The 19,374-nt window shown below is 36.8% G+C and overlaps 1 protein-coding gene across 1 annotated transcript in view; it reads right to left on the reverse strand.

Moving 5' to 3' along the window:
* Positions 1-7,516: 7,516 nt before the first annotated feature.
* SLC5A12 (solute carrier family 5 (sodium/monocarboxylate cotransporter), member 12) overlaps positions 7,517-19,374 on the reverse strand; it is a 51,739-nt gene continuing 39,881 nt past the window's right edge. Inside the window, exons 12-15 of the mRNA XM_011936300.1 lie at positions 17,774-17,940; positions 15,408-15,511; positions 10,108-10,235; positions 7,517-7,951 (exon numbers count right to left, since the gene is read on the reverse strand). Coding sequence (XP_011791690.1) covers positions 7,802-7,951; positions 10,108-10,235; positions 15,408-15,511; positions 17,774-17,940 — 549 coding nt within the window. The 3' untranslated portion in view covers positions 7,517-7,801. The remainder of the gene's footprint in view (positions 7,952-10,107; positions 10,236-15,407; positions 15,512-17,773; positions 17,941-19,374) is intronic.

A 19,374-nucleotide genomic window follows, 5' to 3' on the forward strand; every position in this document is an offset into this window, starting at 1 on the left:
CATCACACATAAGCCCTTTCTCTTTTTCACATTTATGCTGGCTCCATCAATCACCATCAAAATCTCTTTAGGACAGGAATTTTTGCACAGATACAGTGCATGCTAAGGAGGGAGGACATGCAGGAGCACCACAGCCAACTGTCAAAAAGAGGCTACCAATTTGCCCTTTTTTTTTTTTTTTTTAAATGATGGTCAAAATGGAAAATCCAGGTGGCCTGCAGAGTTGCTTAACTGATATGGCTTGATTGACTACCCTGTCAACTGGGGGCAAGTTAACATAAGCCCAGGGTATGTGTATTGTGTGGGGGTGTGCACACACACACTTGCATCTTACCATCTTTTGTATAAGAATCAGTGAGCATTTACTATCTTTGAAAAATGCCCAACTCAGTTCTACTATGGTGACCAGATATTTTCACTCCATTTCCCTCAAAAATCACGGTATTAAAATGGACTCTGGGTATAGTTCTAGGTTTTATCCAGGGAATCAGTTAACATCTTACCTCATTCCTGCTGTTCTTACTGGCTCAGAGAGAATCTTTTAGGAGTGACCTGAACAACCCAGTTTCTGATGAAAAGCCAAACATTTCCCTACAGGCATTTCTATTCCAAATGAAATATGACAACAATAAATAGTCCAAAGGGGATATTAATTGGGCTTTAGCTTGAATCATTGATCAGCCCAGGCTTCTGCTAGCTAGGATTGATACCTTTGTAACAGTGATAAGTTATCTTCAATTGAATTTGCCATCTGGCTTCATTTGAAAAAAACACACCCATGATCACATTTGATGGCTTTTTTGTTTTCTAGAGAACACAAATGTTACCCTTACTGCATCGTAGCCACATCCACATTAAGATGTCTTTTTTAGGAAAGTAAAATGAAACAAACAGGTTGGTAGAGAAAACTTTCATATTTGGGACCAGTTCTAATATCTGCTGCTATCAATGTCTACCCTCAAAGAGAAACCTATAAGTAAGTCCAGTTTTACTGCTTTGTGACTGTATGTGCGTGCTTCTGCAAAATTCTCTCTAGAAAAAGCCTCGTTCACATGCAGCCAGCCCAAAGTGGAAGTCTTCATTACACTAGACAGTCAGTTATGTGGGCTCTGCTTTACATCTTTCCCTAAGAAGGAAATAAATGAGATTTTCTGGTAAAGACCTTCATTGCCATCCTCAGAGTGTTTTTTTCCATCTTAATTCTCTCTATGTGGTTAAAGTGACGTCTCTGCCCTCTTTGTTTTTCACAAAGTAACATTTCTTATATTATTAGTTGAAAAACAAAACTTTATGAAATCTATTTAGATACTCCTCAAAAAATAATTGTCATGGAAGTGGCTAGCCCCATGTGCTACTCAAACTGCCTCAGTACCATTACAATTATTTTGAATTGCATGTTGATATATGAAATTCAACCCTACCAGTAAAGTCTTCAGGGAAAATTAAGTATCTTTCCAACAAGTAATATGAACAGACTTTTCCATTGATCTTTACCCAGCATATTTTTCTCTCTCTGGTGAGAAAAGAGAGATTGGGTGGCAGAAAAACCGGATGGCAAAGATAGTTGTGGAAGCAATGTTTTGAAGATGATAAAGACAATGTAGAGTCTTTTCTACCCATGCAAAAATGTCTAGTGTACAGATCCTACTTCAGTATCTGCTGTGCACATGCCCTGCCTTCTTTCTGGCTGAAAACCCACAGTGTAGTTCATCTGTTAACACTCAGAAGAAATGAAGATATTTTTTGTTGACTATGTTATGATTTATGAAGCTAAATCTAGTAAGCCTAGATTTTGGTGACAACTCTAACCAAAGAAACAGCCTCATTTTCAGTGTTAAAGATGACAATACACTTAAAAAGATACACAATTTTAAGGTTATACAATTTTATCTTCCTAACATATATGTCCATTGGCCTCTATATTGTATTTTTCAAGTAGAAAGAGCTATTGGAATTCTATAATTCAAAAAAGAATTTAGGGACGGCCAGAAGAGACAACAATGGATTTCTCCATTTTTATTCTCAATAGGAGAAATTATGTTGCAACCATATGTTTATCCAGATGATTATAAATGTTGATTTTATTGTTCCTTTTACTCACTACAGTTACCCTGCAAATTGTAAAAAAAAAAAAAAAAAAAATACACTGTGTATTGTTATCATTAAACATTCCTTCCAAATTCTTAAATTCTAAAGCCAATTTAAGGAAGCTTTGCTCTGTTGAAATAGGCTGAATCAATTTTTCAGAAGGTGACCTTTTAGCATTCTTGAAAGTAGTTAACATAAAGGTATGTAAACCTTTACGAAGTGTATTCCAAACCAGTCAATAATGTTATCCACAAATTCAGCCTGCTTATATTATACTATACTGCAAATAAGTGATTTGAGGGTTGCTCACATTTTTTAATATGGCAATTAAATTAAGACATTAAATAAAGAATTACATGAAACTACTCTTAGCCTTTTAAATGTGTCAAAAGCAGATCCTGTAATAGGAATGAGGTGTTCTGAACACCTGTGCACACACTTGCTTTAGCAACTTAGGACACAGATGAATCGTTTCTGGAAATTCCTGAGGATAAGGTCCACAAAGGATATCACCTTATTTATTGCTTTTCTTGATTTATAGTAACCTATTTTATTAAGTTACAAGCCCTCTTGATGTTTATTTCTGTGTGTGTGTGTGTGTGTGTGTTTCCTAACCCATGGTAAGCTAAATATTACAGGCATTATCCAAAACATCAAAAAGGAAGTCATGTTATATAATATGAAAAACCTTATTTTGGTATATGCTTACTTGGTGACCTGGTGGACCTGCCTTAATCCATAAGGTTTTAACAAAAGATTTTAGAATAGATGATTATCTTCCATTCCATTCCTAACCCTGTAGAAAATATTCACATTGATAATTCCCATGCACTTAAATCAAAACTTAATTTAAAAAAAAATTAAATAATTATATATAAATTATTTAACTATACTTGTTTATAGGCATTTTTCCTAATCTTAACTAGTTGTATAAACAACACTAGATTTAGATGTATTCTAGAACTCTGAAATTAAAAAGCTGCATAAGATTTTGAAAATACAAAAATATCACATTAAATGTCCTACCGACGTACTGAAATATCATTATCAATGACCATCTTTCTCCATGGGGTAAGATTATTTTTCTAATTTATGATGACAGCCTGGCACTTTGAGAAAGGGTCATGTGGTGATTTAGAAGTTAAATACTTACGAGCTTAACTGTTTTTCTTCTGAAGATGGCTAATATTTGAAACACCAAAATATAATATTAGAAAAATGGGCTTGTGAATGTTTGTTATTCACATGGGTATTTGCAGATCTACATTGATTTACTCAGGAGATTGGGGTGGGAGAGGAAATAATGGTATTATCTCTTTCCAAGAACTACCAATAAAAACTACAGATTAGTTAATTCACTATCAATGATGAGTTACCTTTGATTAGTTTATAAATTTGTATCATTTCCATGTGTACCATTGATATCAATTGAATTTCAGTTATTTGAAAATAGCTTACGCTACAAGATTATAAATGCTAGATAAAAGCAGTTAACTGTATAGTAAACCTAGCTAATTTACAATATTGAGATTAAGTCTATGAGACTTGTAAATATACAAATGTGCATATACATACAGCTATAACTTCTGTAATATTTTAAAACAATTTACTTGTAAGGGCACAATTAAAGGGAGACTCCTCTATTTTTTCCATAAATAATGTTTGATTAAGTCTGTAACAGCACAAAAATATTTCAGTAATATTCTCTTTGAAATACTACTTGAAAGCCACATAGGCAATGGTTTACTTTTTGTTTCTCTTTAGAATGAAATGGTATAACCCTATAAAGTCACGAAATAGTAAAGTTCTTAATTAGCAAACACTATATAAACAAAGGGAAAAGACCCTCCCCACCTTCTGTTGCTATTTTGAGAGTCACAGTTGCTTTGAACTGTGCATTGAGTGATAAACTTGGGTTGAGATGCTGTTTACTTATCAAGGTTTACATGTACAAAATAATAATAAATCATAGTAATGACTATTGCATCTTTTAGTAATAAACTTGTTTATAACAGTAGTTTTCTCTCTTTTCAGAATTTAGGACCTTTAGAAAAGTTACTCTCTGGAAAATAATATTTTATTTAAACTCTGGCATTAAAAAAACTACTCTTTGGCCGGGCGCGGTAGCTCAAGCCTGTAATGCCAGCACTTTGGGAGGCCGAGACGGGCGGATCACGAGGTCAGGAGATCGAGACCATCCTGGCTAACACGGTGAAACCCCGTCTCTACTAAAAACAATACAAAAAAACTAGCCGGGCGAGGTGGCAGGCGCCTGTAGTCCCAGTTACTCGGGAGGCTGAGGCAGGAGAATGGCGTAAACCCGGCAGGCGGAACTTGCAGTGAGCTGAGATCCGGCCACTGCGCTCCAGCCTGGGCGACAGAGCGAGACTCTGTCTCAAAAAAAAAGAAAAAAAGAAAAAAAAAAAAAACTACTCTTTGGAAATTTATGGCATGACTTTTAATTTATACATTCTGTTTTTCTTATTATTTCTAATTCTCAAAATAGTAACGTATATTCTGATCCTGCATCTTAAAAATCCTGAAGAGAAATAATGAAACCATTTAAGTTAACATGTACGCTATGTTCTTCATATATTGCAGACCAAGTATTGAATGTTCCATGTGGGCCAGTCACGCTGTGCTAAGCACTTTATATGATTTACTTCTATAAATCTTCATAATAATTCTATTAAATAGGGATAATTTTTACTCCTATTAATTGGTGAATAAAGTAACATTTAAAAAGTATCGCCCAAAATTACCTAGATTTATGTCAGAATTTGTGTTTGAACCTAAGCCATTTGACTCCAGTTCCTCATCTCAATCATAAGCTGTCGTAGTTCTTATTCTAAATGGTGACAAAAAAATGTCTGCCACAAAAATGAATTCATTCAGAATGAGTTAAAGAGGCATTGAGGTAATTCTGTTCCATTTTTACCAGTATCTGTGGTTGTGCTTTAAAGTACAGTGTAGAGTATCAAGTTTGGAACATTTTAGGCCTCTCTAAAACTCATCATTCCTAGTGCCATTTGTTGAGAATGTCTCTGGTCATGCTGTGGCAAAAACAGCCACGAGTTAAACCCTCTTCCATGGTGTGGATGGAACTTGTCACTGAACTGTCTTTGTACTGCACCAGTGGCCTTGGTATGACTCTGGACTGCTAATCCTTGGGAGGGCCTGAGAGGAGTGCTGGGACTCACTAGCTGAATCTATTGACTGTGAACTTCATAGCTCCCTTTTGCTTCATCACACAACAAGCACGATTTTCATACACTGTGGAAGACAGTTTCCCATAGATTCCCATCTGCTCTCTACCTGAAACCCTAGATTTATGCCTATTGGTTCAATTAAGAAGAATGGGGGGAGTCTCTACAATGACCTCTAAATCTCTTGAAATGTCATCTGCTAATGCAATAAATTTCATTACACAAGGAAGGCAGAGATATTTTTATAATAATACTTGTATCTTCCAGTTGTATAACATTTTGATAACACTCCAGGTAAAATAATTAGGGACTGCAAAAGAACAAACAGTTTTAAAACTTTCGCGGAAATGTACTGACCCAGTGAAATGTCTTTAGGAAAATTTATGAGTAAAATTTGTGAGTAAAATGAAAAACTGTATGGTATATTTTGTTTTTATGCTGTCCCAAGTGGAAGTTCACAATCCTGATGTATTCCAAATCATATTTACATATATATGTATGCACATGTATATATATGTACATGCATATATAATGCCTACCATTAATTTATCCTCATCCTCAGAATTGCTGTTTCTTTCTTTTTATTCTCTCTCTCTCTCCCTCTTCCTTTCTTTCTTTCTCTCTCTGTCTCTCCCTCTTTCTTTCTCTCTTCTTTCCCTAAGATATTAATAAAGCTAACTAGGTTTGGCTCAGATTTCAATATTCACAAAATATATATTCTAATTAATAAGAGTATCACAAATCATTTGGAAAATAATTGCACGTCTCAATTTGCAAATCCTTAGATCAACAGCTTAATTAGCACTGCCAGACTTTAAAAAATGTTTCCAAAAATTCTGCTCCTTCTCGTTTTCAGATATTTCTCCAAATGTGTCCCCTTTTGACCCTTTTCCTCTTATCCCAAATGTATTTTTTTCTCATCTCTCTTATAAACTGTAGCCCAATACCTTTTTTCTCCTTCTCTCTTCTCCTTTTCTATTTGAGTGGAGGGAGAGAAGACAAGGATTGAGTTCTGTTGTATAAACTCCAGTGTGTCTGTTTTAATTCCTCCATTGATTTGTCTGTCTTTCTATCTTTTCTAATAATAGATATTGGTATTGTCTATTGCATGCTTCTTTCAAGGCTTTCCCTTTCAAGAAATATTTAAAGACAACCTTTGGAGTTCCTTATCCTTGCCTATTTGGACTATTTCTTCTTACTTTGCTAACGCACTGTTTCTAGGCCTTTTGCTCTTATCTGGCCACCAAAATAAATATCTGATACTTGTCCTAATATATGACTCTCAGATACAACTTTGTTTCTTACTATCTGTCCTCTGACTTGGCCCCTGTGACATACTGTCTCTTTCTTTTACCTTTTCAGAATTTTATTTCTTCGCTTCCTCCAAAAATCTTTCACTGCTCCTTCATTTGTCAATTCGCCTTTTAATTGGCAATGCCCTCATTATCCAGAACTTTAAACATTATTTTCTAGACACGAACTATGAAGTTCTCCATTTTTGTTACCTTACCCGGGTGGAGTGAATTGAGCTTGCTCACAGGAGCTGAATGAGCAGAGTACAAGTCTTGTGGACAATGTGTTTTGTCCAAAGAAGAACACTACTGCTGGTGAAATCTTCTATAGTCTGTTACACTATTTACAACGTTCTTTTACCAAATTCTATTCTAACACCTTCTATAGGACATTCCTTTTCTCTTAGCCCTGAAAAAAGGCTTCAGACTTCTTATTGAGCTCTGAGGCAATTTTTCATTGTAAAGTGATAGAAAGGAAGAAGAAATACTGCATGGACAACATAAAAGGAGCAGAGATTTTAGTTATAATCGCTCCCACTAGCCAGACATACCATATTCTCCTTCTGCACTTAGCTGAATTTTTTTTTAATGTTTGGTCAGGACAGCTAATGACTGGAATGACTGGAAGAGGACCTAATAGTGGTGGTGAAGGGATGTTAATAGTATGTTAATAGTTATATGCCAATTGCAGCTACAGGATGGGAGATGGGTGGCATAAAATATGTCTACATGTATGTGAGGTGTGAGGTCAGAGGTGGATGTCATTCCTCTGTTTTATTCCTCGTGGTAGAAAAGCAATAATATGCATATTCCTATTGCCCGTTCTGCCTTTAAACTCCAAGATATTTTGATGGTTAAAAAACTACTAAAATGAAAATCCTGAAGTTTAATACAACACCAAGCGACAGACTTTGATTTCTTGAATGGTGATGAAATCCAGTCCTAATTTATTCAAGAAGGAAGTAGTCAAGGACATTTGGAGCAGGTTGGTTTTTCTCTGTGAAAGTTGGAGTCTTTCAAATAATATCCTGGGAAACAGTATTTTGCATGTAGTAATAAATAAGTACAAATAGGCAGCAGACATCCCTGTCTGCTAGCAATGGCAACTATACAAGTCTACTAACAAATAGGCAAGAAGTATGCGGAGTTTGTGTGTTTGTGTGTGGGTATTGTGTGTGTCTGTGTGTGTGTGTGTGCATTCATACAAGTATTGCCTTAGAAATGGGTAATCTCAAATGCCATATTGTTGTAGCTTTTGTCCTTAGGATCATAGCCTGGAACATGTACCAGGCTTTCTCTCCTGAGTCCGTTCTGTAAGACAGATTCAGCCCCTTGTTTCCAGTCACTGCCATTCTCAAGGTTTTCCTGAGGAAAATAGAAAGACACATATCAGCAATATAGCCTTGATGTATTCCAAATTAACCTGAGAGAATCTTGTTTAGGCCGTGGCTTCAAAAAATTATATGTAAGTACAAAAGAAGCATAAACAACTCTGACCTAAGACAATTTCTAATTGATAACTTTGATAATCCATGTAAGGTACTATTGCTAATGATAATAGCAGCAAAAAGAGCAATTTATTGAGCATTTACAGTATGTCTGTGTTACATGAAGAAATTTTTACATCTCTCATTTAACCCAGCAATCCCATCAGGTAGTAGTATTACATTATAAGGAGAAACATACCTCTATCTCATATGAGGATGGCCCCCTTCCTACCAGGGAATAGGAGAGCCTGCTGATAATAACAGGGACACCTATACACAAACTCCCCTGCATGCTGCTCAACATTCTTTTTTGGCAAAGAAGCCCAATAGTGACACAAGGAGTGTCCCCTCCCATTCAACTTAGCCTTGAGAACAGAAGCTGGCTGCCTGAATTAAGTAAGTTTATTATTTATTCCAGGAAATTCTATCTTCCTGAGTCTGCAAACCAATAAATAACTTGATCCATTGCTTCTAGAACTTCCTCAAAATTCATTTATACAAACAATAGGCTACTTAACCAGCTGCCTTCTCAGCAAAATAAATTGCTCATCTGGGTAAACAGCCCTTTTCTCCAAAGTATAGATTGTTCAATGAAGCAAACTCCTTGCTTATCAAGCCACTGTTGAATTATCAAAACTGACTTTAGGACCCTCACCTGGCTATGTTTTCCAATTTTAAATTCTCACACCACAGTTTTTCCCAGTTCCAATAAGAACCCTGAATTGAAAGATCTACCTTAAGTCACTTAAGCTCAGAATTCTATAAATGTCTGCACCTGACTTCCGTACTCTGAGCCTCTCTGTAAACGTGGTGCTCTTGCCTCCTGCCATAAGTAATAAACTCAGCTTTAGGTGATATACATATTATTCTGCTGTTTTCTGGAGAGGAGAGCAATGGGCAACTCAGAAATATTTGCCGTGATTCGGGTTAGGCTTCCCTCTCCTAAAATCATAAAAGAATAAAATGTCTGGGACTAACAGTGAATATAAGTTTAAACTAAAAAGAAAAACACAACAACAATAACAACAACAAAAACACTCCTGCACTTAATCAAGCTGGGAAGACAGACACTGATAAGGCCAGCTGCTCCCAAGGTCTGGCAGTCATCAAGTGCCATAACAACCCTTTGAGTGACCATTGCACTCTTACCAATGCTGCCCCAGATAGCTTTGTGGTCATTTTCTGCTTCCCATAGACCCCTTTAAGAATCCTTCAGTGGGAACCCAGACCTTCCAAGACATGTTCTTCCTCCCTCTTGTTGAGGGTGGCATTCGCCGATTCCTCTGAAGTACCCCACCTTGCTGCATCAAGTCAGTAAGTCCAATTTTGTCTAACTACAGGCTCTTTCTGGTGGTCTTTGGCTGATGAAACCTTAATAATACTTGGACAGTGTCTCTAGTACTGCCTGACCTAAACACACTTCTTTTTCCCAGAATCAAAAGAGCTAGGGAGTTAGAGAGTTAGGTGCATCTTGCTGCTTCTTTGCCTATATAATCCCACCATGACCTTGCTTTCCATTTATATCCCATGGAACTGGAAATGCTTGTGTCCATGTTGCTCTGATAATCCCCCTCTCACCCACCCAGTTTTCAGATCAGAAAAGCTGGAGTTGAGGAGTTAAATAATTTACCCAAGGAATACAGGACATGGAACCAGGATTAATTCCAGGACTATCTGATGCTGAGGTCCGTGCTTTGAACTATTATAGGAGAATGTGCCTTCAATTTGTTCCTTTTCTATTATTTGCTTTTATATTTTCCTGGAATTCACCTTCACAGGGGTTAAAACAAGCTTTGAAAACTGACCACCTGTAATGCCAATAATTCAGCTTCAAGGCACTTTTACCTATCAACATATTTATGTGCTTAAAAGCTGATTAGCTGAGGTAACTCTGAAGTTGAAACTCAAATTCTTTCAAGTTCTTGCAATCACTGCCTTCCCTTTCCGGTGCATCTTTGCAGCTGGTTTAAATAGGCAAACCCAGGAATCCCTTTGAGTCCATACACATTTTTAGAAGCTCAAACATCAGCTCACCTGCTCTGTACCACTGTCATGCTGAACTCCGCACCAGCATAGTGTTTTGTACTTCTTAGACCAAAAGCAAAATAAATTACAAACTGGTCTAATTAACAATGGTTGAATATCCTCACCTCTTTGGCGACCTATTAACAAAAGAACAAATAGATTAGATAGTTGCAGGCCTCCAGGTCTTCCTTTACAAATTTAAACATTGTCAACTTGAAAAGTCGGTTACTTTTTAGAATAGAAGTGAAAACAAGACTGAGTGGTTAATAAAAAGAAATTGGTTAACTGCTGAAAGGGGTAGGAGTTCATTTTTAAACATCAACAAATTGTCAGGTCAGGTAGACTTATGACTGTAGAGTTAAACAGAGACAACCTATTTATTTTTAAATATCTATTATAGAAAACTCTACTAGTACCCTTCTTTGGCCAACAGAGGGGATAGCAGTAATTATGCAATTTCTTCCTTTAAAAAAGCTCTTGATTTTTTAGCCAAATCAGATATATTAATATTTGAGATCATCTAAGTCAGTATTTGTAAAATTAGAAAGAGTATTTTTATTGTCCCTTCTTTTCTTTCACCCTAACATCCTGAACAAGCAATATCCTCATGTTCCTCCCAGGTACTTTAAGCATTCCTCACACCTCCTCATGCCTCACACCTCCTTTTCCCTTCCTCAAAACATACCTGTTCAATGTCCTATTTCTTCAAATCCTGCTGTGGAACAAGAGTCAAACTGATATTCAAACCAAGATGTAGAGGCCAGTGATGTTGCTCCTCCCAGAATTTATGCAAATTTTAAGTCATAAAGACTATTCACTAATACCCTATATCATTCAAGGATAGTTATTAGTCCCATAGTCAGTGTAGTGTGAAGATACTAGAAGGAAGAGTGGAGTAGCGGTTATACCGTTGATCAAATTTCTTTTAAGTGCCAGATACTGTGACCATCCACAAACTTTTTCTCAAACTGCTTTCTAGAGACAAGAAAAGAAAATTGTAGATTTGTTTGGTTTTTGTATAAGACAGAGTCTCATGCTATTGCCCAGACTGGAATGCAGTGGCATGATCTCAGCTCACTGCAACCTCTGCCTCCCGGGTTCAAGTGATTCTCCTGCCTCAGCCTCTGGAGTAGCTGGGACTATAGGCACGCACTACCATGCCCAGCTAATTTTTTGCATGTTTTTCTGTAGAGATGAGGTTTCACCATGTTAGCCAAGCTGGTTTCAAATTCCTGACCTCAGGTGATCCGCCCACCTCAGCCTCCCAAAGTGCTGTGATTACAGACATTAGCCACTGTGCCTGGCCAAAAATGTAGATTTTTAAAATTCTAAATTGAGGCTTAAACAATCTATTCCCTGGCAGTACATCACCCTGTCAAAAGACATTTGACCACATAGAATTCTACTAGTGTCAATAATAATATTTATCAATTAGTCAGTGTATTCTACACACTGGGCACATTTTACATAGATTATCACTAATCCCTATAAATAGGTAAGTATTGTTATTCTCTTTTCAGGGATGAGGAAATGGTGAACTTTTCTATGAGCTAATAAATGATGAAGTATATGTTTAGTTAAACATCTGTGATCTCACATTCTGTAACCCTCCATTTGTCTTAATGTGTGCATATGTGTGAGTGGCAGAGGAGGGGTTGCACAACCTCAAAATTCTATGCAAGGGCATCTCTGAATCAGAATAATTTAATTTGGAACAAAGTCATTTCCAGGGTTTCAAACAGAGAAGAGTTTTGTCTCTGAATGAACCACAAAAGTGTCAAACACTCCAACAAATGATGGTGATCTATTGTCTCTGAAGAGCAGGTCCTGAGATTTGGACAGGACTCTTTGCTTCATATGGATTTAGATTCTGTTTTCTTCTAGAAAAAGATAATATTGCCTTTGGGAGATAGTAGATGGTAAAGCAAAGTATAGAGCTATAATTCTCACAGATAGGAAAGTTGAAAATGAAACTCAAATTCTCAAACCAGAAGCTCTGTATTTGACTTCAATCTGGATTTATCATCTCTTTCACGGGCAAGACCTTGGGGATTGAACATCAGTGGACTGTTGAGAAAATTGGGTGAAACCAAGTTCATCAAGAGGTTGCAGGACTGTAGACATATTAGGTGAGAAAAGAGAAGAAGGTCAAAGGGGATGAGATCATTTCCTGTAGACAAGCAGGTTTTTCCTAAGGAAAAGAAATTTCATGCTTATAGAGGAAATGTCACTAGAAGTATAGTAACTTGGGGTGGTTTTGAGGAAAGTTCCCCTTCCTCTCAGCAGAAGCAACTCTATGCCAAGGTACTGACTCCACGAGCCGAATGCAACCTAGAACCTATTCCCTACATGGTCCCTCTACTGGGCACAAGCCCCAAAACTCTCAGCAGAAGTCCTGAGTACAAGATATAGGCTTAAGTTGCAAGTCAGGAAAGTCAGATTAGGAGTGGCAAGGACATAAAATTTCAGAAACCTACGAATAAAAAGATGGTCTACAAACGTTCAACAGAAAGAATGGTATGTGGGTGTGTATGTGTCTGTGTTTGTGTGTATATGTGTGTGTGTGTATATCTGTGTGTGTGTGTCTGTGACAAAGAGGAGAGAGAGACTGAAATAAGGTAGATTACATACAAGAATCAGAAATTAGAATGGTATCAGCTTTCACCACAGCAAACTGAAATCTAGAATATTTTTTATCTATCTCACATCATTATACAGAGCTGCGCAATTCGTGACAATTTATAAAGTAGTACAGTAAATTTCTCTGATGAGATGAATTATCTAATACAAAGATTAACTTTTGTATGTTAAGAGATCGATAGTAAATATTTTAGGCATTGCTGGCCAGATGTTTGTTGCCACTACTCAACTCTGCCTCTGTAGAGTGAAATCAACCATAGTCAAAAGCAAATAAATAGGCAAGTTCTGTTTCTTAAAAACTAAAAAAAAAAGAAAAGAAAAGAAAGAAAGAAAATAGGTAGTAGGCCAGATTTAACCTTAATGTATGGAACTATAATCTAAAATATAAACATAATAGACTGATAACTAAAGACTTCATATCAGAGACATGCAACTTTATGGTAAATGAGAAAAATACAGTAAGATTCAGATAAATAGAACTACTTTACACTGAAAAACAGAGTAGCATCAATCTCTACATACTGTCCTGATAATGGGATGTTTTGGTCACTTGATACACCAACAATGGTTTTTGTTCTTGATTTAGGAAATGATATTTTCATTTCACATGTCTTAAATGGAAAAATGAAAAAATAACTTTCAGCCACCCCGCAGAATTTTATCAGTAATAATGAAGAATTTAAAGTGTATCTTAGCCCAATATCTCCTTTCAGCAGCTGATACACAAAATGATTAATGATATAAACTTCCCGGAGTTGCTAATCAACACAGACATGATTCTATGTGTCAACATATATGAGTAACATAAACAGCATACCTTTTAGGTGCCATATTTTATCTGGAAGAAGTATAATTGAATACATCACCTATTAAGACCAAATAAGACCAAGACAAAATATAACACAAGGAGAACAGGTCCACAAAAGGCCTCTGTCCTTCCTTACTGATCCTATTCTACATTTCAACATTATAAGACTTTTTAAAAGATTCAGTGGGTATTAGAGAAGATTTGTTAAAGCTCTTGGTGAGCAGACCTGAGGATATCAGGCTAGCACTAAGGCCTCATTTGGAAGACAGGCACCAGGAGGCAAGAACATCTGCTGGTCATGTTTAAAAATTTTTCCAAATGTTTGAAGGCATAATTAGACTTTGTTAAGAGTATTCATTTTTGGTCTCAAGGGCATTTCACTAAGACCTGGTTAATTTGGATAAAAAGAAAACATAAGGATTAATACCAAAAGAGTTGTTCATGCTGAAAATGTGTAAGAATTTTCAATCAAATTTAATATAAGTGCTGCTGTATCAACATAACAGCATGCTAATTCTGGTGCACACATGGAAAATATAGACTGACAAACCACTGGATTTCATGTGTACACATTTCCTGCTTTAGAAGGAAATGTCCAGGCAGCTGAAATATTGGCTGTCTTCTTAGTGGTGACCGACCACTAAACTGAAATGTCTAGGTATATTCCTCTAGCATCAAGGAAGGAGTCAAGGATGTCAGGGTACTAAGGCAAAATCTAAACAAAATGAATAAACAATCTTTCGCCTGAAACTATTTAAATAAATAAAGACATTGAGAGAGTTGTTATTATGTGAAAGACTGGGGTTACAAGATTTATAGTCAATTCTTTATCATGGCCAATATCTTCTTAAATTTCGGTGAATGGCTAGTGACATCATGCGCAGAACAATAGGGCATCGGAACTTGCATATAACATTTCTAGTACACAGTCACCAGAAATGTTGCCATTCAGGTTTCGTGTTGAGTAAGAACGTTGGCCATTGTTCACTGGTATATAATAGTTGTGGAAAAGTAGAATACCTTAAAAATTTTTTAGCTAAAATACGTACTTCAAGGAGGTGGAGGGACAAGAGTACAGTGAACTTATTCCACCCCATTATCTCCCACACTCTCACCACCACTACGAATCCCTCATGGGCTTTGAAACAAAAAAGACATTAATCCATCAAAAGGGCAAGTATGGATGGTAGACACTTTGCTAAAAATGGCTGACAATGAAGCTGCTCACTGCAGAGAACTCCACGACCTTAGAGGAGCAGCCTCCAAAGGACAACACAGGCAAAAACAACAGTGTTTTGCTTTTCTAGTAAGTTAGCAAAGGCTGACTGCATGAGATAGTAAGATGGTGATGACAAAAATTTTGTCTCTTACTGAGATGAGGGGAAAAGAACCACTCTGAATATTTAACCTTATTTACTGATTGTTATAGTACGGAGGGTTTTTCATACTCAAGCCTCTGGGGGACATGTGTCAAAGCATCTTATTTTTTGATAATATATGGAAAATATTTGAATATATGTGCTTTTTTGTTTGTTTGTTTGTTTTTTGAGATGGAGTCTTGCTCTGTCGCCCAAGCTGGAGTGCAATGGCACCATCTCAGCTCACTGCAACCTCCACCTCCTGGGTTCAAGCGATTCTGCTTCCTCAGCCTCCCGTGAATACATGTTTTATATATTAATAATCAGATATATAATAATGAAGGACGCCTTTGTATGTCAGCTTTGAGAGAGTAGACATCTCTGTGGGAAGAAGGGTTTTTTCGAGAAACTTGAATTCAAACCAATAAGACAGTCAGCCAGTCCACCAATGCATGCACTAGCCTATATCTTCTTTAGTCCCAAAGGGAGGAATTATAACCAACCTGTTAGGAGGCTGATGATTACTCCAGCAGCAATGCATCCTAGGCAGCCCACTGCACTGTAGTAAAGGTAGGAGATTGAGTACCAGGTATCAGCTATTGCAGGTCTGTGGAAAACAGCACATGTCACCAATTCCATGCATTCTAAAGACCCACAGTGATGTAGAGGACTGCTCAGGATTCATTTTAGGGCCTGGCATCTCAAAAGCCTAAAGCATAACTTCTTGTCATTTAAAAAATTATATTTAGACAAAATGTGCTTTGTATTCCACTCAATCTAATTCATTCCTGAATTACAAATACTGAATCATAAGTATTACAATGAGGATTGTGTCTTTCATTTCATTTGTATTATTCATTCTTCAGACATTTATTAAGCCCAGATTTAGTGCTAGTGATTGTGACAGGCATTAGTGATCTAAAGATGAGAAAGTCACAAAGTCTACATATAGGAGCTAATAGATAATCATAAAATGGGTTGGTTTTGCCTCAGTAGAAAAGGTATAAAACATTAAGGCAGCCTTCATAGTAGTATCAAATTCAGATCAATGCATGAGAAGATACCTTAGCTCATTTTGAAAGAATAATTAGTAGTTAATCAAGCAAAGAGGGTAGTCAGGGCCAGGAATTAGCATTCCAAGAAGATAATACAGTAAGTACAGGCAGGAGGGAAGAATCAACATGGTTCATGATGAACCATAAATAGGTTGAAATTCTTTGATATAAAATTTATGGAAAGAAAATGAAACTCAAAGGCAAATGGAAGCAAAATAATGGAGTGCTCATTTGGAACCTGAGTCAAAATGAATTTTATGGAGGAATGGGGGACACTAGTACACCTCTTGAAAAATAAACAGATTTTAGGAGAGTGGAAATGAACACTAAAAGACATTCCTATAAAGGAAATAGCTTGATTAAGGACTCAAATGTAGGAAAGAGTGGGATAGACATAGGTAGAAGAGAAGAGACAGAATTCAGAGTAGAAGGAAAACAATAGTTAATAACATTAAAACCACAGGAAACATTAATAACATTAAAACAGGAAAGTTTGGCATATATTTAGCTCCAGGATAAAAAGGTTGCATTTTATTCCATAAGCACATGAATCATTGAAGTCATCTCCAAGTGGTAGTAATGAGTTCAGGAAGGTGCTTCAGAAAAAATAAATCTAGTGATGCTTGGATAGAATGGGTTGTATTAGAAAAGAAGAGAAAATAGAAAAATGGAGGAAATCAAAAATACAAATAAGATAATTTCACTTTTCTGGACTTTGTAATGACGAGAGTAGCCTCAAGATTGACAAGGACAATGGAGAGGAGAAGATACGCTGGGCCAAGAGAGACTTTCATAAATGTAATTTGCCACATTATCTGGCCAGTTTGAGAAGGCTGGGCTCAGAGGAAATGAGCGCATTCAGGGAGGTATTGATGATAATCAGAAAAGGGCTACTAAAAATGAAGTACTTTTGAGGATACACAGATAACACAAATCCTGTATTTTCTAGATTTGCTCTTACATATAATTAGAATGTGAGTGAATATTTATTAAAGTCATGTGTAGTGCCACTTGATATATATATACACACTCATATATACATATATATACAAACATATATACATACATATACACACAAACACATATACATACAAAGAGAGAGAGAGAGAGATAGTCTTATCTCATTTGATCCTCTCAAAAACGAAGTATAGTAGGTACTAATACCCTCATTTTTCAATCAAGGGCTCTGAGAATTCAAGAAGTTACAACTTACTAACTTGTCCAAAGATACAGAGGGAATAAATGGTAAAACCAAAATCCAAACCCAGGTATTTCACATTTCAAAGTCCACGATCTTCTCTCTACACAATAGTATCTGATGTGTTTTGATATTTTTGATCACTTACCCCAGCCAGAAGCAGAAAGGGAAATCCTTTGTTAAACCCTGTGTTCATATTGTTTGGTTTAGAAGCCATAGGTTCATAGCAGTGCTCCTAACTCCACATACCTATAAGCATTATCCCCATTGCTCACAAACTTCTTCTACTCAGTTTTATTCTTTGAGGACACCATATTCCTCACACCCAGTCACCTTTCAGCCCTCCACTAGTTTTCTGTTTTGTACTCATATCTCCCATTAACTCTTTCACCAAATCCGTTTTTGTATGTCTGAATACCTCTGTATTCAGACATACAATGGACATCTGCAGAAAGCTGCAGCCCTGCGTGGCACTCTTCAGTGCTGGGTACTTCCCAGAGTGAGTCTCACAGGAGAGCAAGATGTGTCTCACAACACTTATCTCTGAAGAGTGCACCTCCCTCTTACCAGGTGACCCACTTTCTGGGACTCAGCGCCATCTTTAAAGTCAGCATACCTGCTGGATAGCACTGGAGACCCTGTTGCTGTCACATTTGATTTGATACATTGTTCTGTTGATAGAGGCAAAGGCCATGTCTTAGAGGCTGGTGCAGGGTAAATGAAGGCCCCAATGGCCACCCAAAATGACAAGATGATTCCAGTAAGAAGACCTCCTAGTGCACCCTGGATGAAGAAGAAAAAAGTTAATGGGAAATTTGACAAAGTTGTCTATTGAAAGAATAATGAGATGAGGAGTTCTATGCCTTAGAGATTCTGGCGTTCCACCCCAAATCTTGGCCACATGTTTTGGAAACAGTCTACTCGAACTGCCTTCACCTCAATTCCCGTAATGCAGGTTTATTAAGGAGTGACTTCTTCTTTAAACGAAGACACGAGATAATTTCACACTGATCAATATATTTAGATTTCTAGCAATAATTATTTTTCTCCTTAGGGTTTCTTTCTCTTACTATTTAAAAAGCTGCTGAAACTTTGATTCTCATTAGAAGACTTTCAGAAGTTAAGGAAAATTTCAAATATTAGAGTCATTTTTTGTTATCGACAGCTTTTATACAGAACATATTACTCCTATCTCTCTTCCTAAGTAACTGACAGAGTCCCCTGAATCCCTAGTTTTGAGTTTTTTTGTTTGAGTATGAATACTAGCAAGTGCATTTAATAGTCTTGTCATTTAAGGTTTATATTTCTTGATAAATAGTGAAAACTCAAAGAATCATTTTTCTTGTAGAGGAGGCAGAACAATTTAGCAGAGATTAGGACCACTAGAGAATATAATCCAAGGTTTCTGGTCACTGCTAGGAAGCTGAGCCCTCTGAGTCAGAGAAAACAAACTTGTTGGCTTCTCTAGTTAATCAGAAAAGAATAGAAGAGATCGTGGTAAGAGTTCCAGAATGCTTTCTTCATTATTGTTTGAAGAAACTAAATCAGTGTGTGTGATTTGAATACTTGTGCCTTGGTCTAAACAAGTGGTCTGCAAATTTCTAATATAACAGTCAGACAATAAATATTTTAAGTTTTGTGAGCCATGCAGTATCTGTCACAACTACTCAGCTCTTCTCTTATAGCATGTAAGCAACTATAGAACAATACCCAAACAGAAGAGCCTGGCTGTGTTTTAGTTAAATTTTATTTATGGGCACTGAAATTGGAATTTGATATAATACTTTTGTGCCAGAAAATATTATTCTTCTTTTGACTTTTTTTTCCCAACCACTTAAGTCAAAACCATTTTTAGCTTGAAGGCCTTACCAAACACAGGAGGCCAGATAGATTTGGCTTGAGACATATCATTTGCTGACCCCTGGCCTACCAGTAAGCGGCAAGTGGATTTCAGCTGGACGGCTAACCCTGGTTGATCTAGAATAGCTAGCTGGAGAGCCATGTTGAGACAGATTCTGAAGTTGCAGCCACATTCTGTGGGAAGGAGAGCCATGATTGGTTAGTAGGATCAGTCATGGCCATTGATGAGGGGATAGGTGACACAAATTTGTAATATTTACTATACTTTAGTAAATATCTAGGCAAAGGACATGTCTTAGAGGCTGATGCAGGGTAAATAAGGGCCCCAATGGCTGCCAAAAATGACAAGGTGGTTTC

Source organism: Colobus angolensis, unplaced genomic scaffold (assembly GCF_000951035.1).
Source record: "Colobus angolensis palliatus isolate OR3802 unplaced genomic scaffold, Cang.pa_1.0 Scaffold152, whole genome shotgun sequence".
Taxonomy (NCBI): domain Eukaryota; kingdom Metazoa; phylum Chordata; class Mammalia; order Primates; family Cercopithecidae; genus Colobus; species Colobus angolensis.